This window comes from Podarcis melisellensis (assembly GCF_964234715.1).
Source record: "Podarcis melisellensis genome assembly, chromosome: 3".
Classification (NCBI taxonomy): domain Eukaryota; kingdom Metazoa; phylum Chordata; class Lepidosauria; order Squamata; family Lacertidae; genus Podarcis; species Podarcis melisellensis.
Genome location: NC_138530.1, coordinates 2,993,609 through 3,019,066, shown reverse-complemented (window position 1 = coordinate 3,019,066; position 25,458 = coordinate 2,993,609). Strand labels below are relative to the sequence as shown.

Sequence of the window (25,458 nt, the reverse complement as noted above, 5' to 3'; positions counted from 1 at the left end):
GAATGGCAGTTGCTGGAAACCGCAGGAGGGGAGGCGGGCTCCATGTTTACCTCTCCATCTGCGTGAAGTGTCCGCACTCCTCAATGTGCGCACGGCTCAGATGTGGAATCTGAAAAGACAAGACTCGGGTTACAACCCAGGCCAGCCGTAGGATAGTAGTAGTAGTAGTAATAATAGTAATAATAATAATAATAATAATAATAATAATAATAATAATAATAATAATAAAAAATACCTACTAAAAGCATATTCGTTCAGACAAGCCTGTCCGGATGCTTAGAAAGTAGGTGTGAGTTTTAATCAGTTTTCAGTCCATTGTTATTTTAGCTTTCTGAAAATCCTAGATTCTTGTTCGTTTCTCTTAGTGATAATTTTATTCCTTTATCTTTTTTTTGTAAACCGCTTTGAGGTCTTTGTTACAATCGAGCGGTGTATAAATTTTACGAAATCATGAAATAAGAAAGTAAGTTGCGGGGAGAGGGGCTATTTAACTGGCAAGCAAGTGATGAGGCAGTCTGGGGGTCAGGCCTGTCACTTCCCGCCTTTCAAGGCAGTTGCGCCAGAGTCAGAACCGTGGTCCTTCTCCCTCGTTTCATCACCCTGCACTGGCTTTGCTGGAGCCATCTCCGTTTTCTTCCTCGGCTTCTTAACCGAGGAGCACTGGACTGCCCTCCCAGCTTCCAATTGCCACTGCCGACCCCTCTCTGCTCGTGATTTCTCACCACGGAGGAGCCATCCATGGTTTTAACCTTTAAAGCCCTATACGGCCTAGGACCCTCGTACCTACAGGACCGCCTCTCCTGGTATGTCCCACAGAGGACCTTACAGTCTTCAAACAAAAACATCTTGGAGATCCCGGGCCACAGGGAGGTTAGGCTGGCCTCAGCCAGAGCCAGGGCTTTTTCGGTCATGGCCCCGATCTGGTGGAATGCTCTGTCCCAAGAGACGAGGGCCCTGCAGGACTTGACATCTTTCCGCAGGGCCTGCAAGATAGAGCTGTTCCACCAGGCCTTCGGCCAAGGCACAGTCTGACCCCCCTCCTTTGGTAATCCTCACAGAACTCTAACCCAATGGTTGCCATTAATTTGATTTGGACTGAATTTATAATGAATTGATTTTGGAATGCTGTATTATTTTACTGTTGTTAGCTGCTCTGAGCCTGGCTTTGGATGGGAAGGGCGGGATATAAATATTTTTTATTATTATTATTATTATTATTATTATTATTATTATTATTATTATTTAGGGCTACAGAAGATCAAACGAACTGGAAGCTGCTACAGATGGCAAGAGGAAGGGGCATTGTGTGGTTCAACGCCTTTGACTTCATTTGAGCTCAGTTTCGAATAACTTTGGCAGCTGACTTTTGTCTTTCGCGGACAGCCCCACGTAAAGAGCACTACAGCAATCCAACCCGGGAGGCCACAAAACAGAAAGGATGTTTCAGAAGGACGGCTTGGCTGCAGCAACCTGCAACTTCTGTGCATCTGCGGGCAAACATCACCCACCTGTTGCCGAGGTTGGCAGCACTAGTCACTCACCCATTCTTCCATGCCTTTGCTCAATTTCGGGGACAGGACTACGTCCCCCCCAGCAGTGACCATCAAAGCAGGAACTCTGATCTGTAGATTCAAAGATGCAAAAGGAATGGAGGCCAGTTTGAAGCAGTGATTAGCCAGGCATGATTTCACGTGCTGCAGAAATGGGCAGGGGAGTGTTGGCTTGTGTGCAGCTGCCAAATCCCTTGGGAGGTGCAGTCTCCCCCCACCCCAATATTTTGGGTTATACGGTGGAAATTCCAGAGTAGTGGTTGTGCTTTCTGGGTTTGTTACGTGGTGCCTTGAAAGACTAATAGGTTGTTTGGGGGGGGGGGAATAAGGTTTTGTGGACAGGAACGGCCTGCTCTGTCAGATGCATGAAGTAATATCCTCATATAGTAAGCACACAAGAGGGATTTTGGCCAAGAAATCTCAGATTTTAGCTGTGAAAATGACTTAGGAGAGCAACTCCCTCCTTGTTTTCATGTGCGTTTTCCTCTCCTGAATGGAAGGCTGCCCATGCCAAGTTGCTCGCTCAAGGTTTTGCCAGGTTGGCAAAATCTGTGCTGGAGATAAACCTTTCGATGAAGATCTACTGCATTTGGCCAGCTAGAGGTTTACGGTGACCTTTTGGAGCTTTGTTCCAGGGCAAGAGGGTGGGAAAATCAAGGGAGTCACTTCTTCTCCATCCCTTACCTTCCAGCTCCTTGCACGGGATCCCCAGCGCACGTTCGCCTGCATGTTTCGGTACCAGTTCAGTGGTCCTCTGAAAGAGGCGAAGGGGAGAAGAGAAGGAGGCTCATAAGAGGCCAGTCACAGAATCGTAGAGTTGGAAGGGACCCCAAAGACCATCTGGTTCAACCCCTTGCAGTGTGCAAACCACCGCAAAAGAATCAGAAATCCTTGAGCCCCACAGAGCCCCATCACATGCAATGCCTGTTGGGATACTGCCGGGGAGACGGGGCCATCTGGTCCCAAGCTGGCTCTAGCCACCGGCTGACAGCCGGACAATCACCGGTCTCCCTTGGAACAGCATCAATCAGCAACACAAGCCTCAGATACGTTTAGAGACCCGTGCACGCTCTATCAGCAGAGTGAATAAATCTTCTCACAGCAGAAGAGGCAGACAGAGAAATGTGTAAGCATATTTACAGCTTTTATTCAGCAGCAGGAACAAAGGAAAAAACATATCTGCTTCCCTTCGTCTCCAGCAAAACAGCAAAAAGCAAAAGCTCTATACAAACGGAAGTTCCCAGCAGATCTTCGCTGAAAGTAAACAGGCATGTGGCACACAACAGTCAGGCCTGTACTCTTTTACGGTGGAACGGAACTATATCCTAACAATGCCTGCACTCCAAAGTACAAGCTGCATTGCAGTCCTTGCGCAGAAGAATGGGAGAGCATGCCGTGCCAAGGCAAAGCGCCCTCCAGACCTAATTATGGGACCATATTGCCATCAAACCCAGGGCTATCTTAAGAATATGTGGCTCTGGGGTGCAAAGATCCAGCTGGCGGTTGCCCAGTCCCCCAGCCAGCCGACCGCCTCAGTGTTTCGCTGGCTCAGTTGCCCCTGAACCTGCGGTGCAGAGCTGCCCGCAGAAGAGCCTGACGCGATGCTCCAACCAATGGGTGGGCTCAACTCCCGGGCACCGGACTCTCGGCCTGGCGCCTCTGAGAGCCTGGCGCCCAGGTGCCCAACACCCCTAGAGACTATGGGTCAGATGGCCCTGGTCAAACCAACAATTCACATTGTGCCAGACAGGCACATGAAGGGGCTGAGGGTCACACAGCTTTCCTTTAAATTTGCTAGAGAGAACCTTGTGAGATGGCTTCCTTTGCCTGCCTTGGCAGGAAGCTGTAACACTACATACTTCCTTTCCTGCCCGGTCAGCCTCTTCTTTCTTCATCCTGCTTCTGAGCTGGCCCCACATGCATGTCCGAGCTCTGCTGCTCACAGAACTCTCTCTGCAGCTCAGGCACTATTTTTGAACATACAGTGGTACCTTGGTTACCAAACTTAATCCATTCCGGGAGTCCATTCGACTCCCGGAACCATTCAGAAACCAAGGGGCAACTTCCAATTGGTTGCAGGAGCTTCCTGCACTCAATGGGAAGCTGCGGAAGCCATGTCGGATGTACGGCTTTTGAAAGACGTTTGCAAACTGGAACACTCACTTCCGGGTTTTCAGTGTTTGGGAGCTGATTTGTTCGGGAGCCAAGCCATTCGACAACCAAGGTACCACTGTATATTTTGTACTACTTCAAGACTTGGATTATGTAAGTAAATATTACTTTTATTTCTTCACAAAACAATGGGAGTGTGATTGCTATTTTTAAGGGGGAGAAAACAGGCAATACCAGGAAAACACAGTCTGTCTTAAAGCATCTTGGATTATTGTTGCTAGATGGTTAAGTCAACCTTGTCTTAGTTCCCAAGATGCAAAGGATGGTACTCTGCTGATCTCACAAGGAAGGACAAGAACTAAACAATAAATCCTCTCCTACTGTCTAAATCTATTCCTACACAAATGAGAGCCACAGTTACTCCTGCTTCACCCCCTCCCTGCCACTCACCTAAATCCAGATTTTTGAAACTGTTGGAGATAGTACTGCAGCACAGGCTCTGGCAGGAGAGAACTTGAGGGTGCGTCTTCGGAAAGTCCTTTCAGCAGTCCTCCTGCGGTGCAAATGAAGGAAGATCAGAATGAAAGTAATGCTTTCGTGGCCATAATTAATTGCAAATGGCGGGGCCTGAGCAAAAAATGGCATTTCCAGACAGTCCCTATTTTGTGGGTGGGATTTATAAGAGCGTAAGAGGTGTTGGTTCCTGTGTGTTTCCACTGTGCAATGCTCTTGGAGTCACAAGACTCTGTTTACATTCCAGGGATTCCAGACTGTTGGAAGTCTCATGGAAGACAGGAGACGGATGTGATGTTACTGGTTTCCTGTTCCTTTGTTTTTCAGTTGCTCTCTGCTTTCACAGAGAGAGCATGTTTATTTCTTTTCTGTCTGCATAGCGAGAAATAAAAGTCTTTGCAATGTAGCTCTTCAATCTCGTCACTTCTGCCGCTTTGAAACTCTGCTGAATGGGGAACATGCCTGGAGGCTTATCAGAGGCTCAGGTCGTTAATTATCGTCGGAGGCGATTCCGAAGGACTTGACCGGAGAGTAGTAGCTCGGTCGTAGTGAATGCAAGTCCGACAAGAGGAGCCTGTTGGACCAGGCCAATGGCCTAGAGCGTCCAGTATCCTGCTCTCACAGTGGCCACCCAGATGCTTCTTCTGGGAAACCAGCAAGCAGGATTCAAACCCAAAAGCCCTCTCCCCTCCTGTGCTTTCTGGCACTGGTATTTGGAAGCACTGTTGCCTCCAACTGTGGAGGTGCAGCATAGCCATCACGGCTGGCAGCCATTGATGGCCCTCTCCTTTATGAATTCATCTCATCTTCTTTTAAAGCTCTAAGCAGCCTCCGCCCAGCGGACCTGAAGAAGTGTCTCCACTCCCATCGTCCAGCTCGGACACTGAGGTCCAGCTCCAAGGGCCTTCTGGCGGTTCCCTCACTATGAGAAATGAGCTTACAGGGAACGAGGCAGAGGGCCTTCTCGGTGGTGGTGCCCGCTCTGTGGAACGCCCTCCCAGCAGATGTCAAGGAGATAAACAATTATCTGACTTTTAGAAGACATCGGAAGGCAGCCCTGTATAGAGAAGTTTTTAATGTTTGATGTTTTATTGCGTTTTTAATATTCTGTTGGGAGCTGCCCAGAGTGGCTGGGGAAACCCAGACAGATGGGTGGGGTATAAATAAATCATCATCATCATCATCATCTAGGTTGATGGCCATCTTTGCCTTCTGTGGGATTGAGTTCCGTAATTTAACTATGCGCTGCATGAATATGTCCTTTAAAAAACCACAAAAAATCTTTCCTAAATCTCCTGACATTCAGCTTCATCAGATGTTCCCAAATTCTAGTGCTATGAGAGAGGGCGTCTCTCTAGCCATGCCATGTATCATTTTCTAAAATTCTATCTCACTCGCCTTTTCTCTAAACTAAAATATCTCGAATGCTACAATGTTTCTTCAGAGGAGAGTTGCTCCATCGTCTTATGATTTTGGTTGCCCTTTTCTGATTCAATCACATATAAACAACAGATTCAGGCTGCATAATTAGAATTGACTGGAGGGTCTTGCACAAGAAACCCACTTTCCCTAGAGATTGGGCTTTGCAGTAATGGAGAAACGCCCTGGGATAAGACTTGCTTGAGGCAATGGCATATAACCTCCCCACAAACAAATCGGAATGCATGCTCATTAAACAACCAACAACATCTAATCTCCCTGCTAACAAATCAGGCTGAATACTCAACAAGCAGATCATCTAGAAGCACCCAAAGTTTCTGCACAGCAAATACCTTTGCACAAGGAGCCTCTCTCTCGGTTCCTACACTTCATTTGCATCCGTCTGCAAACCATCAAGCGTGGCGCGACATGCAAACTGTTTTCTCTCCCCCGAATAATTCTCAAATCACACTCTGCAAATGTGTGATTTGAGATCTAAGGCATTGTGTCAGCGCAAAGCAGGCTGCGCTCTGGGATCGCCAAAATGGACAAAGGAGACACAGTCAACACTTGCAAGGGCTGGAACGGACTCTCCCACCAGGAGTTTAAATTCACTGAACACTCGTACTTGTTGAGCAGGAAAATTAAGCTGGGAACTTGCAAGCTGAAAGCGCCCCTATGTTGTTGAGGAAGAACAGAATGGCGCGACAAGTTCAGGGCTCCCCCTTTTTTTCTTAACTTTCTCTTTCTGTCTCTTCCTTCTCCTCTCCTTCTCCCTGCATCAGCTCCAGGATTTTCCTGGCCCTGGTGCGTCGCTGGGCAGTCAACCGGGTACTCTTGCTCCTGGCTCGATTTGGGTTGCGGTGTGTGTGTGTGTGTGAGCGGTTCCCTCTGTTGACGCGCCGGGCGTCCCCGGTTCCCCCTCGGCAGCAGCAGTCTCAGCAGCCTGGAGCCAGTCTGGTAGCGCAGTTGGCTCTGGCTGGCTTCAGGAGCTGCTCGCTGCCGTGACGCCCGCCATTTTGCCTCGCTGGAAGTCCCCATGTGATGTGTCTTGTGCTGTTGAACCAATCATGCAGCGCTCTTTCCCTACTAATAAATCTACAACACTTAAAATATAAGTCCGGGGACATCAAATGAAATCCGGGGACATACCGTTGACGGATTTTGTCCGGGGACAAATCTGTAAATCCGGGGACTGTCCCCGGGAAACGGGGACATCTGGTAACCATATATTAGGTAATTTGTGGTTTTTATATCTTGATTTTATTCTGTGAACCACCCTGAGACCCATGGTTCAATTAACGATAATAACAATAATAACGATAATAACGATAATAAACAACGTGCTATAGGAGCCAGCTGCAACAGTCATTAAGGGGTCACCCTTTGGGTGCCATAGGCACTTGGCAAGTTTATTATTTTGTCTGCCCTGAATCTCCCACCGCACAGTCCGATTCGGACTCGGAGGCTGAACCTGAGGAATCCCAGCCTGCACAGGAGTCCCCGCCTCCAGAACCAGCTGAGCCATGGCTGGGGCCTGAGCCTGATGGGTCCTCACCTGTGCTTGATCCTCAGGTGCAGGCACCAGCTGAGTCTGCTCTGGCTCCTGAGGTGATGGAGGACCCACTGCCTGCAGTTGCTCCACTCTCAGCCCCGTCAGAGGAAGCTGGGGTTGCCTCTGGGTCCGGTAACCCTCCAGCCTCTTCTGAGCTTCAGAGGCTCAGGGCAGAGAGGTGGAGGGAACTAAGTTCCTGCAGGAGGAGTGCTCGCCTCCAGGCCAGGAGAGGCAAGTCACCTGTAGACTGGGGCTGCCCTATGCCTCGGGGCAGATAAAAGCCAGCCAGCCCCAGTCCCAAGTTGCGGGAACAACATTGTTGGTAGCTACTTCCTGCCTGAACCCTGTCCTGCTGGAGCTCCTGACCTCACCCGACTCCCTGCCTTGGACCCAGCTTCAGCTTTGACGGACTGCACCCTTGACCTGGACTCGGACCTTGCCTCACGGTTAACCCACGGGACCAGCACATGATGAGGGAGGGAGCAAAAGGTTTTCCTTCTCCCCTTTTGCACCCCACACCCAAATGCATGCACCCCATATCACGTGGGAACTGCTGTAGCGCCTGCCCGGCTGCTGTGTTCTCTCACCTCGCTCTCGGCATTTCCTGATATCAAGCGAAGGGCCGTTTATCTTGTCCTGCAAGGAAAGCATTTTGAATGAATGATCAGAAGTCAGGCCAGTAGGCTGCTGTTGGTGAAGAGGCAAAGAGGTGAGGTGGAGAGGAGCTGGGAGAGAGAAAGGGATCTGCTAGAAGAGGGGTCAGCAACCTTTTTCAGCTGTAGGCTGGTCCACCGTCCCTCAGACCTTGTGGGGGGCCAGACTTTATTTTGGGGGGAAAAACTGAACGAAGTCCTATGCTCCACAAATAAGCCAGAGATGCATTTTAAATAAAAGGGCACATTCTACTCATGTAAAAACACGCTGATTCCCGGACTGTAGGCGAGTCGGAATTAGAAGGCGATTGGGCCACATCCGGCCCCCAGGCCTTAGGCTGCCTACCCCCGTGCTAGAGTCAGAACTGATGGGCCACTTAGCTCAGCATTCTCAAGAGAGAGTCAAAAAAATAAATGAATCTGAGCAAACGTAACCCAGCTTTTAAGCCATTTGAAGGCTGGATATTTCAGCCCAAATAAAAATGATACAATGATATGTTTAGATTAAAGGAGTAAAGCGGAAAGCACAACATTATCTAGGAATGTTATAAAGAGATAAAAATTCATTATCTAGGAATGTTATAAAGAGATAAAAATTCAAAAGCTCGTAAGGCACAGCCCACCATTAAACTAAACGCACCTATTAAACTGGAGATGCAAGGAGGTCGAGGGAATGTTTTTTCATATGCGGTGGACTTGTAAAAGAGTAAAATAGTATTGGGAAACGATCCATAATGAATTGAAAAAGATGTTTAAAAGTACTTTCCCAACAACCCCAGAGTCCTTTCTGTTGGGGATAATTCACACAGAAATTCCCAGGTGTCAAAAAAGGTTATTTATGTATGCCACTACTGTGGCCTGTGTTTTGTTGGCCCCCAAATGGAAAACGAGTGCGGTCCCAACTAAAGAAGAATGGCAAACTTAAGCTGACGGAATATGCGCAGCTTATTAACATAAGAGAACAAGAAGAACATACATTTAAAGAAGATTAGAAAATGTTTGCTGAATATATTGGAAATAATTGTGTACAGCTGAAAACACTGGCGGCATTAAGATAAATTCAACCATGTAAATAAGTTTTGATGGATGTAATAATGGGATACTGAATGGTTTCATCTATGTTAAATATGCAGAGATTTATGCTATGCAAAACGAACCATGGAAAGAGAAGAAGGGAAGTCACTGATAATGCAAGGATGTTTGAGTATTTAAAATTGTAAAATAGAAAATCTTATAAAAATTATAAAAATAAAAATAAACAGGAGGGCAACCTGAGCCCAGACATGAATAGCAGTGCCTCTGACATCCCAGGACAGCCTCTCCTGCCCCAACACCCTACACGCAGGAGACACCAACCTCCTTCCGAATCGACCGGATCATGAACTTCAGGGTCCTGCTGATGTCCTTCTCCAGTTCAGCCTCCGCAACTCCCTGCAGAGGAAAAAGGTGAAACACTGAAGTGTGGATGCAAGACATGCCAGGAGGCACTGTCGGAGGAAGAATATCTCTTTTGGCTACAACCAGCCACTGGATTTTCAAGATCTTATTTATTAGAGTATTGTCACATGCCACTCCTATCTCGGGGAGAGTTCAGGGGTTCAGTGGAGACTGTGGTGTCTTTAGGATATGTGGTTTTACGATACGATAATCTTTATTGTCATGGTCCCATACAGGACAACGAAATTGAAAAAATCTACATCAGACATTCAAAAACCAACAAGCCTGCTATCCCAGCTATCCCAGCCTGGTTAGCCCCCTAAAAACTCTGATACCCCATAATTAAATACAATATACTCCCATAGAAACTACCTTAAAGGTAAAGGGACCCCTGACCATTAAGTCCAGTCGAGGCCGACTCTGGGGTTGCAGCACTCATCTTGCTTTACTGGCCGAGGGAGCCGGCGTACATTTTCCGGGTCATGTGGCCAGCATGACTAAGCCGCTTCTGGTGAACCAGAGCAGTGCACGGAAACACCGGCGCATAAATAGGCGGTACCTATTTATCTACTTGGACTTTGACATGCTTTCGAACTGCTAGGTGGGCAGGAGCAGGGACCGAGCAACGGGAGCTCACCCCATAGCGGGGATTCGAACCACTGACCTTCTGATCAGCAAGTCCTAGGCTCTGTAGTTTAACCCACAGCGCCACCCGTGTCCCTAGAAACTACCAAATACTGCGTTTAAAACCAACATCGCATTTGAATAGAAACTGTTTCTCAGGCGGCTAGTCCTAGTCTTTATAACCCTGTACCTTCTTCCAGAAGCTGAAAGAGGTCATTTCCGGGGTGCACACTGTTCCGCACTATCTTTGCAGCTTTCTTATGGCACCTGGAAGCATAGATTTGATCCATTTGCACAAATAAGACAACTCTGGGCTAAGACATAGCGGCTCCCAGCATTATCACCCCAACAGATCTTCATTAGTCCCAGTTTTGGGTCCAACACAGAGCAAGCAGGTCTCTGTGTCTCCAGCTTCCAGCTCGGCTGATACCCCAAAACTCTGGCTCACGGTCTCCTACCTAGCAGCTAGGGGAGGGGGTGGAAGAAAGCCACCCCCCCCCCGTTAGCTAAGAGGGCCCCGTCACTTAGTTGAAACTCTCGCAACCTGGCTCATTCTTTCGGAATGCTGCTGAGGTTACTCCAGTGGCCAGAGAAGGCTGTCGTCTTGCAAAGAAACTTGTCTGACTACTTCAGCAACTTCTTCCTCTCTTATGTTCTAACCCTCAGTGGGCACAGGCCTCTTAGAACTGGAAGGGACTCAGGGATTCAGCCCTCCCCCGCAAACCCACAACCATATTTACCGTATTTTCCCGTGTATAAGACGACCCCTGTTTTTTTGAGCCCAAAATTAAGAAATAAATATTTTAAACATCAAGCAGAACAACTTTACTGATCTATTTAGTATCGTAATTATGGTAGGTAATTATATATATTTTTTTGGGCTAGTCAGCATTATTATAATATGCAATATAAGAACTGGAGCGCCGGCGGCGTTGGAGCAAAGCCGGTCAGTTGAGCTGGAACGAGAGCATGTCCCCGACGGCCAGGAACTGGTTGGTGTTGCAATGCAAGAATCATTGTTGCTGTTGTTGTTTAGTTGTGTCCACCTCTTTGTGACCCCCTGGACCTGGAACAGCAATCAAGATGGTCAAAGGTCTGGAAACCAAGCCTTATGAGGAATGGCTGAGGGAGTTCCAAATATCTCAAGGAGCAAGCTTGTTTTCTCCTGTTCTGGAGGGTAAGATCTGTACAAAGGGATTCACATATCAAAAAGGCAGATTCTGACAAAACCTTAGGAAGAACTTTCTGAGAGTAAGGGCTGTTTGCCAGTGGAACAGACTCCCTTCGCAAGATGGCAGACTCTCCTTTGTTTGGGGTTTTCAAGCAGAGGTTGGGTGGCCATCTGTCATGGATGCTTTAGCTGAGATTCCTGCATTTCAGGGAGCTGGACCAAATGACCTCTGGGGTCCCTTCCAATTCTACTATTCGCTTGTTTCTTCTTTCATCTGTGATAATTGTTGTTGTTGTTTAGTAATTTAGTCGTGTCCGACTCTTCGTGACCCACTGGACCAGAGCACGCCAGACACTCCTGTCTTCCACTGCCTCCCTCATGTTCATAGCTTCGAGAACACTGTCCCACCATCTCATACTCTGACGTCCCCTTCTCCTTGTGCCCTCCATCTTTCTCAGCATCAGGGTCTTTTCCAGGGAGTCTTCTCTTCTCATGAGTGGCCAAAGTCTTGGAGCCTCAGCTTCAACATCTGTCCTTCCAGTGAGCACTCTGGGCTGATTTCCTTGAGAATGGATAGGTTTGATCTTCTTGCAGTCCACGGGACTCTCAAGAGTCTCCTCCAGCACCATAATTCAAAAGCATCAATTCTTTGGCAATCAGCCTTCTTTATGGTCCAGCTCCCATTTCCATACATCACATCTGGGAAAACCATAGCTTTATAATCATAAAGAACCCTTTAAGAGGGAATTTGTATGCTGCAGAAGTCAAATTGCTTTTTTTCCTGCTCCACTCTCAAATATCCAGGGGAGCGAATTGCACTCTGCCCCTTGGGCCCCAAAATTGTCTTATACACAGGAATATGTGGCATATATCAATTTCTGGCTTTTGGCAGTCAATCATGCTTATTCAGATGGTAGCTGCTTCCACTGCTCTACCCCAGAAGGTGGCTGAGGCATCTCCTTCATTGGAGGTTCTCAAGCAGAGGTTGGGTGGCCATCTGCCACGGATGCTTTAGCTGAGATGCCTGCATTACAGGGGGTTGGATTGAATGACCTCTGGGGTCCCCCTTCCCACTCCACAATCCTATGATTCTCTGAAAGTCCAACTAAGTGCCTGCGTTTAGGACCTGCGTTTCCTATCAGCACCATCCACTCTCTTTGCCTCCTCGCCTCTTGCCAGGAGGAAGGGCTGGCAGGGCCCTCTGTTTGAACAGCATCAGGCTCGCTTGAGCTTTGTACAGCTGCCGCCTGAGAAAAAGGGGGTGGTTTGTCTTCCTGTAATTTAAAGTGCTCTGTTGATTCCATTTTGTTTAAGCAAACATGGAGCCAATGAAACAAAAGAGGGGAAACATGCATTTCCAGAGAGGCAAATGTCTCCACAAGGCAGCCCAGAAGTCAACAGAGCTCCACTTTTCAGTCTGTCTCTCACACGGGAGATGCTTCTGTTTTCAGGGCAAGAGAGCGCCACAAGTCTGGCCTCATTTGGCATGTCAGTTTGGGGAAATGCAAGATTGCCGTGGGGAGGTTTGTGAACAGGTGCCTTCTCTCTCTCCCCACCCCTCCACAAAAGGGCCTTCAAAAACTTTTTTTTCTGAGCTATGCAGTTCTGAAAATTTGCAAGCGTTTGGTAACATGAAAAAACGGAACCAGAACTCCGGGACCATCCAAAGGAGACTGTTGGAATGTTCAGAACAGATGAAAGATAAAAGAAAGTCTTTTTTCACACATCACACAGTTCAACTATGGAACTTGCTGACACAGGTGCACCAAGCTTAGATGGGCGTTGGAAACCGCCCTGTGGTCTCTTGGTTATGTGAATATACCATATTTTTCGCTGCATAAGATGCACTTAAAAAGTAAGGGGAAATGTCTGTGCGTCTTATGGAGCGAAAAAAATATGGTAGTCAAGATAAATAAATAAATGGCTCTACAAGAGGATAAGAGAAGACTCTGGAGGAGAGGCTCCTAGCCAGTGCTATTTTTCTATAAAAAGAGGTGCTGGAACGCACCAGGAACCTTTGTTCTCTTAAAATGGCAATGGCGCCGGCCTGAAAGGTGCCAGAACTGAGTTCCTGCTGGAAAAAAAGCCCAGCTCCTAGTCAGGATGGCTCTGCTCTGCCTCCACTGCCTGAGGCAGAGATGTCTCTGAATCCCAGTTGCTGGAAACCGCTGGAGGGGAGAAGGTTCTTGTGCTCAAATCCTGCTTGCAAGTTTCCCGTGGAGTTATCTGGGTGGACACTGTGAGAACAAGATGCAGGAATAGATGGACCACTGGCATGATGCAGCAGGCTCTTCTTACAGTCTCAGGCTCAGTTGCCAACCCTGGGCGCTCAGACCCCAAGTCTCCAGAGATCCGGCAGCCCTGCAAAGGCCTGCAAATTCTGTCCCTGTGCTTCTTGGAGTGCGCTGTTCGAAACAGACTGCGCTCCTGGCCCAGAGACCTCAGACTGAACCATAGCAGCATTGTGTGAAAGAAACGTTCCTGCAGATCCAGGTATTTTACATTCAGAGTGTTCCCTTTATCTACCGAACATGTTAAAGAAAGGATTAAAGTCGGTTTAATGCAGTTTGCTTTTAAAGAACTGGTTAACGACAACACTGAAAGAAAAAAAGGGGGGGCACACACAAAGCACCCTCCTGACATTTGAGATAACCAGGAAATCAATAAAAGTCAGATGGTGCCAGCAGCAGATTTTATAGCCCCTCATCACTCTGGGCTGACAGTGCCAGTCGGCTCCAATTTCCAATTGCCTGAATGTGGCTGGATTGTCATCCACTCTCTGTTCTCGGTGAATGATGGGTTCTTTCCTTGCAAAGCTAAATTGGATTACTGCTGTAGACTAGCCCAGCTGTGATTCAGAGCCCAACCTCAGCACTAATTCTTCCCAACCCCACAAGCCAAACTGCTGATGAGGTGGGATTGCTGGCCATATAGAGCTTGGATGGGCACCGGGAAACAGGAAAGAATTCTTCAAGGCCGTGGCCAGATCTACCAGCTCTGCTTCTTGAGACGCACACTTGCCAGCCCAGGAGATTTTTCCTCCTTTTGATGCTGGCCAGATGAGCCAAGATTACTTGCCCCACTGCAGGCACGGTGGGGAGCAAAACTGTGGGAAAGGAGCAAAACTGTGGGAAAGGGTGAAGGGGGTCCAGTCCGTTCTTGCATTATATTTATTGTTTATGACTAATTTTGCTAGGTTTGTAAATGTGTGGGTTTTTTTCCCCATGTTGTAACCTGCCTTGAGGATGGTTTTAACTATAGAAATGTGGCATACAGATAAAATTATGTATGTCTTTTTTTCTACTTTGGCGATCACTCATAGCCGAGTAAGATTGTCTCCCATGAATACGGTTTTAACAGTGAGTCTGTAAGTGACTGTGGAGGCCAATTCTGGATCCACACGTCCTTCCACAGTGGGGACATTGGTTTCTGGGTGGGAGTTGATCATGGTGAGGGTTCGTCAAATGTGCCTTCCTCTTAGCACGTTTCTCCCTTTCGTTGTGAGTTTGTGTTTCTTCAAAGTTAATGACACCTTTGGTAGAAGGTATTCTCCAATTGGAGAGCTCACAGGCCAGTGTTTCCCAGTTGTTGGTATTTATACAACATTTTTAAATATTTGTCTTGAGAGAGTCTTTAGACCTCTTTTGCTGTCCACCAGTATGTCGCTTTCCATTCTTAAGGTAGGAATAGAGCCGCTTTGGAAGTTGATAATCAGGCATCCAAACAACATGACCAGTCCAATGAAACTGATGTTGAAGAATCATTGCTTTGACACTGGTGATCTTTGCTTCTTCTAGTACATTGCCATTAGTTTGCCTGCCTTCCCAAGTGATGTGTAAAAAAATTTGAGGACACCGCTGAGGGAATCTTTCGAGGAGTTGGAGATGGCGTTTATAAGTGGTCCATGTTTCACAAGCATAGTTGTGTAGTACAGTAGCTTTGTAAACAAGCATTTTGGGTTCCCTGTGAATGTCCTGGTTCTCAAATGCTCTGTGCTTCAATCGGGAGAAAGCTGCACTCACAGAGCTCAGGCGATGCTGGATTTCGGCATCAATGTTGGCCCTTGTGGAAAGATAACTACCTAAGTAGGAAAAATGATTGACATTCTCCAATTTTACACCATTAAGTTGGATTTGTGGCACTTCGGAGGAGTTTTGTGGTGCTTGTTGGTGCAGCACTTTGGTTTCTTAGATATTGAGCGACAGGCCAATTATATATGTACAGTAGTACCTCGGGTTAAAAACTTAATTCATTCTGGAAGTCCGTTCTTAACCTGAAACTGTTCTTAACCTGAGGTACCACTTTAGCTAATGGGGCCTCCTGCTGCCGCCACGCCACCGGAGCACGGTTTTTGTTCTCATCCTGAAGCAAAGTTCTTAACCTGAGGTACTATTTCTGGGTTAGCGGAGTCTGTAACCTGAAGCGTCAGTAATCTGAAGCATCTGTAACCCGAGGTACCACTGTATGTACATATCTAGCTGGACACTAAGGGAAAGAAGATGGTGAACCAGGCAGGATTTTTCTCCAGTGCCCCTATCCACAGCAAGCGGCAATATTTATTATTATTGATGTTGTGGATTTGAGGGGGGGGATGGGCCAGTCTGGATGATGCCCTGAGTCCCTTCCCATTCTTGGGGTCCTACACCCTGGGTGTGGTGGCATCTAAGAGAGGAGGTTGTTTCCCAGACAAGCTTCTTTGTAAGAGAACAACCTTATCTGGCTGCTTGAGTCTCCTCGTCAGCATCCCGAAAGAATAAACTAGGTGGAAAGAGCTATCACTAAGAGATGGGGCCCTCCAGGCAAATTGGGGGGCTTTCCAACATCACACTTACTTAGCTTTGAGGTGAGAGAACAAGAGCCTGAGTTTTGGGGTGTGAGCTGATCTGGAAGCAGACTGGAAGCTGAGACACAGAAACCTGCTTGCTCTGCACTGAGACCAAAGCTGTTGCTATAGGAAAAGGAATGGCTTCTCTATTTTGGCTTTGTTGTTGTTGTTTAGTCATTTAGTCGTGTCCGACTCTTCATGACCCCATGGACCACAGCACGCCAGGCACTCCTGTCTTCCACTGCCTCCCACAGTTTGGTCAAACTCATGCTGGTAGCTTCGAGAACACTGTCCCACCATCTCGTCCTCTGTCGTCCCCTTCTCCTTGTGCCCTCCATCTTTCCCAGCATCAGGGTCTTTTCCGGGGCGTCTTCTCTTCCCATGAGGTGGCCAAAGTCTTGGAGCCTCAGCTTCAGGATCTGTCCTTCCAGTGAGCACTCAGGGCTGATTTCCTTCAGAATGGAGAGGTTTGATCTTCTTGCAGTCCATGGGATTCTCAAGAGTCTCCTCCAGCACCATAATTCAAAAGCATCAATTCTTCGGCGATCAGCCTTCTTGATAGTCCAGCTCTCACTTCCATGCTTCACTGCTGGGAAAACCATAGCTTTAACTATACGGACCTTACTTTTTCTGTTTGGAGGTAGCAAAGTGGGTGAAAGGAGAAACAAACCAGAAGCAGAAGTTGGGGAAAGCCTAGGAGGGGAGGGAGGAAGGAATACATAGTAAATGTTAAGAATTTGAGATGTACAGTGGTGCCTCGCAAGACGAAAATAATCCGTTCTGCGAGTCTCTTCGTCCAGCGGTTTTCTCGTCTTGCGAAGCAACCCTATTAGCGGCTTAGCGGCTTAGCACTATTAGCGGTTTAGCGGCTATTAAAGGCTTAGCGGCTTAAAGGCTATTAAAGGCTTAGCGGCATAGAAAAAGGGGGGGAAAGCAAAAAAAAAATCGCAAGACTCGCAAGACGTTTTCGTCTTGCGAAGCAAGCCCATAGGGAAATTCGTCTTGCGAAGCGCATCGAAAAACAGAAAACCCTTTCGTCTAGCGGGTTTTTCATCTTGCGAGGCATTCGTCTTGCGGGGCACCACTGTATGTAATGAATGAAAAAGAAAAATGCTTCCCACGGACGCAAACTTTCCTAAGGGTGCAAAACTGAGCGTGCATGCGTGAACACACACACACAAAAAATCAGTGCAAAGCGTTAGGGAAGAGGACAATTTGGGGGAGAAGAAGAGCATTTGCATAATAAACGCCAGCTAAAACAACCCTGGAAAGCAATAACCTTGAGCGGCAATTGGGCGATTTCAATAATTCATCCCTTTAATCAAAACTGCGAGCGAAGCAGGGCGACGACAAGGAAATGCACTTCGGGCGCCCAGAAATCACTTCCAGCTGGGTTGCCTCCCTCACCCTGCCTCCAAACACACAGAGAGAGGAGAGGAGAGGAGGCAGAGGCTGAACTCAGTCCAATGTGGAAAAAAGCTTAGGACCTCTTCTTCCCACTCAGTGAAGCTTTTCCCCAGAAGCTGCCAGCACGGGCTCAGCCAGAACCAGGGCCGTCTGCTTCATGCTGGCGAAGGCAAAACTGCAGCTTGCCACAGATGTGAGAAATAGATCTTTTCTGGCAAGGGAATAGTTTATCGCAGCGGGTTCTGAGGCCAAAACAAATCTCTCGCTCCAGAGCCAACACAAAACCAAAACCTCACATAAAGAAAAAAAGCCTTAGGAAAACTCGAAGGTTGCAAAACAGGATGCCTAGTGGTCAGAGGGCCGACTGAGGGTGGGGGGGAAGTAGTTCAGTAGGGAGAGCAACATGCTGGAAAGGCTGATGGGAGTTGTAGTCCAAATCATTTTTTTTGGGGGGGGAGGGCACCAGCTTTGTAAAGGCTGCTCTACAGAGCGCCTTCTCTCTCTCAAATTCACTTCCAGCCTTGCTAATACAAGGACTATGAATTTTCCCTTTATTCCTCTTCTCAGCCTTAAAAATGGATTTGGAGTTCTGGGTCGTGCTAGGAAGACTATCTTGGTTTCTGAGAGATCATCTCACTCCCTTAGATACCCAGTGGGGGGCCTGCTGCAGAAACCATCCTATCAGGAGGTCCATTCCAAATAATAATAATAATAACAATAATAATAATAATAATAATAATAATAATAATAATAATAATAATTTTTATTTATATCCTGCCCTCCCCAGCCAAAGCCGGGCTCAGGGCGGCTAACAACAATAAAATAGTACAAGATTCTAAAATCATTTCATTATAAAATTAATTCAAATCAAATTCAACGCAGGATTTGGGCTCTTAGTGCTAGTGGCATTAAAACTTTGGAACTCCCTCCCCTTGAATATTAGACAGGAGCTGCTACTGAGGTCCCTCCCTTTGCTTCTGTGTCCCAGCATGCAACATCACATCACGCGGAAAAGACTGAATGGAGGGCATTCAGCAAAGGTTATATTTTCTGAGAATCCTCCGGGAAAATAATCTCTCAAAGGACCTGTTGATGGCATTTTACCATTGTACTGTGGAGAGTGTATTAACTTATGGTCTGTGTGTGTGGTTTGGGAGCTGCATGGTCAGGGGAAAAACAACGCTGTCCCGGGTTGTAAAGACTGTGGAGAGAATAATTGGGTGCACTCTTCCCACCTTGGGTCAAATCTATGCTTCCAGGTGCCATAAGAAAGCTGCAGAGATAGCGCAGGATAGTGCGCACCCCAGAAATGATCTCTTTCAGCTTCTGCCTTCTGGAAGAAGGTCCAGGGTTATAAAGACTAGGACTAGCCGCCTGAGAAACAGTTTCTATCCAAATGCGATTTTGGTTTTAAACGCAGTGTAAGGTAGTCTCTATGGGAGTATATTGTATTTAATTATGGGGTATCAGAGTTTTTAGGGGGCTAACCAGGCTGGGATAGCAGGCTTGTTGGTTTTTGAATGTCTGATGTAGATTTTTTTCAATTTCATTGTTCTGTATGGGGCAATGACTATAAAGATTATCATATCGTAACGTATTCTTGCAGGCCTGAAACAATCTGCAGACAAAAAACTCATCCCTAAGACTATTCATAAGCAATCAACTCATGGCAGGGCACCAGAAAAGCGTGATAAAACTCCCAAGATCAAAGGTGACAAAACAAATGGTTAACATGGAACCAAGAGCTACAATTTGGGCTTGCACAAGAGTTTTGCTTCCTTTGAACCATTGCAGTGCCCTGAGCACACTAAATGCAGGAAACTGGCAGCAGCTGAAGCCCAAACTGTCTGTGCTGCATATCTTCCAGGGTGGGAAAGAGGAATCAACCAACACTCTAGCTCTCAGGTCTGAGCTGGGAGTCTTGCAGCCTAAAAGGGGTGCCAGAGAGGAGTCTACCCACTTTGGTTTTCTGTAGACTTTTTAGGTCAGCGCAGGTTGGGCTTAGGATGTAATAGAACCACAGAATTGTAGAGCTGGAATATGCAGTTGTCCCACAAGGGAATCGAACCTAGGACCCTGGCATTATCAGCACCACGTTCTAACCAACTGAGCTATCCGAAAACCTTAACTGCGGGTTCGGATGGCACACTAAGCCAAACCTGGGTTAGTGGCTGCCCTGAACTGACCTTACAGGCCTGGAGAGGAGCAGAACGGCTGCAAACTCCTCCTCCTCCTTGAGAACGAACACAATTGCAGTGCCACACTAAACCATGGTTTAGCGAACAGCAGAAAATGAACAGCAAACCATGGTTTAGTGAACAGCAAAAAATGAAACCAAACCATGGTTTAGCGAAGAGCAGAAAATGAACACCAAACCATGGTTTAGTGTGTAGCACGATGTGTGAATGGAGGCTCTGCGTGCTCAGGTCTCAGAGCCCTCTTCAGGTAGGCATGGATAGGAGTGCAACCTCAGCTCCTGTAATTTGTCGGCGAAGCGAAGCCTCTAGATTGGACTGGCCTTCTGCCCTTGTGTGGTCCACTACAGACCAGGATCCTCCATATGGTCCAGTTCAGGGTCCAGTTCCAGACACCTTGGATTAAAAACAGAATACCTACCCCAAGTCTAGATTCTGGCACAGCCTCAGCTGGACACCAACACGGTACACGTCACCAACTTCCATACTCTTACACTTCCTTGCAGGGGGTTGGACTAGATGACCCTTTTCAACTCTACAATCTTGATCTTATGATACTTACTGGCTCCTGGAAGTAGAGCTGATAATCAAAGACAGGTATGGATTCAATCTTTTTCATTACATCTACTGTGGGATCTGAAGGCTTGTAGGGCGTATTCAGCCCAGCCACTGCCCTGAAACATTTCAGAAAGAAGCCAGAGGGCAGTGTTAGTCTGTGGCTGCAAAAAGCAACAGTCTTCCGGCATCTTAAACATTTTAAATAAATTTAGGTACCACCCCTCCCAAATGAGACAGATCACTGCTCTGGCCAAGAAATCCTGCTCTTGATTTTTTATTTGCTCTCCTTTATCTTCTTCTTCTTCTTTTCAATAGTTTTTCAATAGTTATATAAAAGCAAAATAGGACAATATAAAACACAGACAAAAGAAAAACGAAACAAAAAAGAACAGGTATAATTTCATTCCCTTTTTTCTTATACCTTACTTTCCCGACTTCCCCATACCTCCCCGCTCTGTATTCCAGTTTCAATTATGTTAATTCAGCAAATTCTTCCCCTTAATTTCATTTAAATTTTTAACCTTTCTTTTCTTGTTACTTATCCAATTCCTTTATCATCTTCTTTTTTTAAAAAAAATAATTTTTATTAAGTTTCCCATTTTAACAATCCAATCCAATCACCACATTAAATGTTCCAAATTATACAAATAAATGTCAAATAGTCCAAATATTCTGCCTGAATTATAAATTTTTTGTTGGGACTTCCCATGCTTCAAGTTCGGTTGGGGCTCTGATGATCTCATATCTCTGCTCCCTTGGATAGTCTTTCCAATAGTTCCTGTTGTTAACCTTCCTTCTTTCATGACCTCTGGGTTGTTTCCACAAGCGAGTTGAAGTAAGCCATGATGTGTTTCTGTGTGGATTTTATGTGTATGATTCTCCTCTGTTGTTGAAGTATCTCCTCACACGCTGGTGTTTGTGCCGAATCAATCCAAAAGTCATATCACTGCTGGCAGACGCCATCTTCTCTCAGTTCCGATGAAATCAAATCTAGGCGTTTGCTCATTAATAACCCTGCTCTTGACTTTGGACACAAAGCTTTGGCTTGATGCATCAAGGACTGGTCACAAGCATAACAAGTCAAACTACAATTAACCCAGAATGCGGCTGCCAGACTGGTGACTGGGAGTGGCCACCGAGACCACATAACACCAGTCTTGAAAGACCTACAGTGGCTCCCAGTACGTTTCCGAGCACAAATCAAAGTGTTGGTGCTGACCTTGAAAGCCCTAAATGGCCTCGCCCCTGGATACCTGAAGGAACGACTCCACCTCCATCATTCAGCCCGGACACAGAGGTCCAGCTCCGAGGGCTTTCTGGAGGTTCCCTCCCTGTGAGAAGTCAAGTTACAGGGACCCAGGCAGAGGGCTTTCTCGGTGATGGCGCCCGCCCTGTGGAACACCATCCCACCAGATGTCAAGGAAATAAACAACTACCTAACTTTTTTAGAAGAATTCTGAAGGCAGCCCTGTATCAGGAAGTTTTAAATGTTTGATGTTTTATTGTGATTTTAATTCTGTTGGGAGCCGCCCAGAGAGGCAGGGGGAAACCCAGCCAGATGGGCGGGGTATGTATGTATGTATGAATGAATGAATGAATGAATAAATAAATAAGGCCAGGTTGCCCTACTTTACATGTTTATTCCGAGCAAAGCACAGAGGTTTGCACATAGCACCATGGGAATCATTTGCTAACACCACTGCCCAGGTAAGTTCAAGATACTAATGCTATTTTGTTAGGAACACAGTGTGCTGGGCCCAGGGGTTAACCCAAGCAACGCGGTCCAGGTCCGGTCCCGAATCCAAGGATTCCATGAGCAGTCAGTCCAACAGGGCCAAGGCAGGAAACCAGGCAAGGTCAGACACATGGTAACAGGCAGGTTCCATCAAGCAGCAATGTTGTTCCCGCAACCTGGGTCAGGGTCCGGCAGCCTTTTATTTCTGTCGGGGTAACGGCCGGTCCTGATCCCCCGGTGACTCACCTCCCTGTCTCGCCCAAAGGCGAGCACTCCTCCTGCGAGTACTCAGGTCTCTCCTTCTCTCAGACCTCAGTCTCTGCAGCTCGGGAAACGTCGGTGGGTTACTAGACCCAGAGGCCGCCTCAGCCTCCCCTGACCCAACCGGTAGTGGAGCAGCTGTAAGTGATGGCCCAGTTGGAGGCAACGAGGGAATCCCCGCATCTGGAGCCAGGACAGGCTCAGGCCCCTGACTCGGCCCAGCTGGTGCTTGTTGCAGGGGAACCTGGGCAGAATGGGGCTCTTCAGGATCAGGTCCCAGACTTGGTTCAGATGCTGCCTGAGGCAGAGGATCTGGTGCGGACCGAGACTCCTCCGGTTCCGAGTCCGAGCCTCAGTCCCAGGCCATCACACACAGGAAGTTTTCTCACCCCATTGGTCCATCAAGCTTGGTACTGTCCACATGGACCAGCAGCAGCTCTCCAGGATTCTAGGCAGGAGTTTTCCAGCCCTACATGGAAGTGCCATTGGGGAAGGAACCCAAGACCTTCTGCTTGCAAGGCAGAGGCTTCCCTGCTGAGCGATGGCCCTTACCTTCCCAATGCTGACTTGTTTTTTTGTGTTAAGATGTGTGAATGGTGGAGGTTGAGAGGAACTGCTAAATATGTTGATTTCCCTTAGAATTAAAAATGCTGCACAAATGCTAATTCAACTCACCTGACTCGCTCTGGGTAAAGAAGAGCCATGTGCCACACCGTGACACCGCCCCAGTCGTGGCCGATGAAGGTAGCTTGGGCGATGCCCTGAAGGAGAACGGAAAAAGCAGTGAGCTGACGCAGGGTTCAGAAGCTCCCCCTCCCAAAAGCGCAAGGCATGTTTCCTGCGCTCCTGCTCTTCAAGCAGCGAGGTGGAACTTAACGGAAGGTGCTTTATATATGGAATATTCTCATTTTGTCTGGGGGTTCCCCGCATACATAAGCCCATTCTGCTCTGCCCCTTTATGTGATCTTTTGGGGCTACTTCCAGCCTCAGCTCCGTGCATGCAATCACATGTCATTTGGACGCACTTAATATCAAAAATTTACTTTCTTGGGCTCCATGATCACTGCAGATAGGGACAGCAGTCACAAAATTAAAAGACACCTGCTTCTTGGAAGAAAAGCAATGACAAACCTAGACAGCATCTTAAAAAGCAGAGACATCAGCTTGCCAACAAAGGTCCGTATAGTTAAAGCTCTGGTTTTCCCAGTAGTGATGTATGGAAGTGAGAGCTGGACCATAAAGAAGGCTGATCGCCAAAGAATGGATGCTTTTGAATTCTGGTGCTGGAGGAGACTCTTGAGAGTCCCATGGACTGCAAGAAGACCAAACCTCTCCATTCTGAAGGAAATCAGCCCTGAGTGCTCACTGGAAGGACAGAGCCTGAAGCTGAGGCTCCAAGACTTTGGCCATCTCATGAGAAGAGAAGACTCCCTGGAAAAGACCCTGATGTTGGGAAAGATGGAGGGCACAAGGAGAAGGGGACAACAGAGGACGAGATGGTTGGACAGTGTTCTCAAAGCTACCAGCATGAGTTTGACCAAACTGCGGGAGGCAGTGGAAGACAGGAGTGCCTGGCGTGCTCTGGTCCAGGGGGTCACGGAGAGTCAGACATGACTAAACAACTAAACAACAACAAAAACAATCTTGGAATTGCCTGTGCTGTGGCAGCACAATTATCTTTTGCAAAAGGAAAGGCTCATGAGTCTTAGGCACAGATTAAAAACAGTTCATCGTCACCTGGTAAAGCTGTTTCTGGACTGCACCACTTCAGGCGGGGAAGTGCGGGCCTGAATCTGCATGGAAGAGCTCCCTTAAACACTGAAATTTAAGCTCTGAGCATAGAACGGGGTGGGTGGATTTATCAGTTTCAGTTTCTCATTTTTCCTGCCTTAAGAGCAGTTCTCCGCATTTCCGCATCAGTTTGTGAATGTGTTTTGTTTTTAAGTGCTCGTGAAAATTCATGCCAATATGCACATCTTGGTATGCAGCTTTGCCTGTTGTACAGATTTTTGCAAGACGTTCCCCCCATTGTATTGCATTTTTCCACATAACTTCCACTAATCTGCATGTAAATGCACATTATACGCATTTTCGGTACACATTACCTGGGCTGGAGAACTGAATCGCAAAATTCGGAGAAGGGCAAACTTTGCAAGATGGCTTTGTTTCAGTAGTTGTTTAAATTTGTATACAGTGGTACTTCGGGTTAAATACTTAAATCGTTCCTGAGGTCCGTTCTTAACCTGAAACTGTTCTTAACCTGAAGCACCACTTTAGCTAGTGGGGCCTCCCGCTGCCGCCACGCCACCGGAGCACGATTTCTGTTCTCATCCTGAAGCAAAGTTCTTAACCCAAGGTACTATTTATGGGTTAGCGGAGTCTGTAACCTGAAGCGTATGTAACCTGAAGCATATGTAACCTGAGGTACCTCTGTATACCACCCTATAGCCACAGGTCTCATGGCAGTTCACGTGGGTTATTCATTAAGTGTGAATTACTTAAGCTCACCTTTGAATGCAAACTGGATCAAATCTCCCCCCAGTCCCTTGACTGGAATGTCTCTCTTGGACAACTATGTGCCATGATAATGTCTTTTATTTATAGTACAAGGCAGCATTCAGTCCTATAGCCCCCACCCCCTGCCCCAAAGTTTGTCATGGTACAGTCCAAGAGTCTACCAGCATGTGATGAGCCCTTTTGCTTCGACCAGCCCACTACGAAAGAGAGAAGGGGAGATACACCTAAGGAGTGCTCAGCCCTGTAAAACATGGCTTCCAGAAAAACAAACTCTGCCCTGGGTTGAGGCTCCAGACCAGTTTGTCTTTTTACGCTGGCCCAGAGCCAGGCCAACTCAGAGGGGATGCCTTGCCAAATTATCTTGAAAAGGGAGTGGGGCGAGGGGAAAAAAAAGCTAAACTCCAAATTCCAAGCATCCAAGCCCTCTCTTAACTTGAAAGGGCCATTCTGGCTTTTAAGAGCCATCTGTTTGCTCAAGATACGGCTTCATTCGAGACACAGCTTGCATCCACCAACCCTTTTCCTCGCTTATTCCGAAAGCCCGTGGAAAGGAGACTCACCTTGCTTGCTCTTTAAGTCCTAAATTAGCCCTGGCAAGAGGCAAGCTCCTTTGGAGTAGGTTGGCTCAGCCTCAGCGGCTGCCCAGGGAGGCCCCCACCGTCCGCAAAGGGTTGCGTCTTTCATGGAAACAGTCCTTTCTCCCTCACCCCAGATCTGATCCCAAACAGAGCCTGCCAATGCCTGCCTTGCTAATCTAAGTTTTTCAAGCCCTCGGGAGTGGGGTGACTGTGCTTTTCAACTTTTTCTTAAATGACCCGGAGTCAGGGTGGTGTCCAAATTTGCTGGTGCTACAACATCGTTTGGGGCGGTAGAAAGGGATTGCGAAAGGCTGCCTCTAAACCGGGCAATAAAATGGCAAGTGTGGT

General features: G+C 47.3%; 1 protein-coding gene across 1 annotated transcript in view; it reads right to left on the bottom strand.

Annotated features, from left to right (window-relative positions):
* Positions 1–25,458, bottom strand: part of EPHX2 (epoxide hydrolase 2) — a 98,713-nt gene that overhangs the window by 5,496 nt on the left and 67,759 nt on the right. The window contains exons 11-18 of the mRNA XM_081904092.1: positions 22,691–22,776; positions 20,024–20,135; positions 9,159–9,233; positions 7,737–7,785; positions 4,113–4,215; positions 2,235–2,304; positions 1,542–1,622; positions 51–109 (exon numbers count right to left, since the gene is read on the bottom strand). Coding sequence (XP_081760218.1) covers positions 51–109; positions 1,542–1,622; positions 2,235–2,304; positions 4,113–4,215; positions 7,737–7,785; positions 9,159–9,233; positions 20,024–20,135; positions 22,691–22,776 — 635 coding nt within the window. The remainder of the gene's footprint in view (positions 1–50; positions 110–1,541; positions 1,623–2,234; positions 2,305–4,112; positions 4,216–7,736; positions 7,786–9,158; positions 9,234–20,023; positions 20,136–22,690; positions 22,777–25,458) is intronic.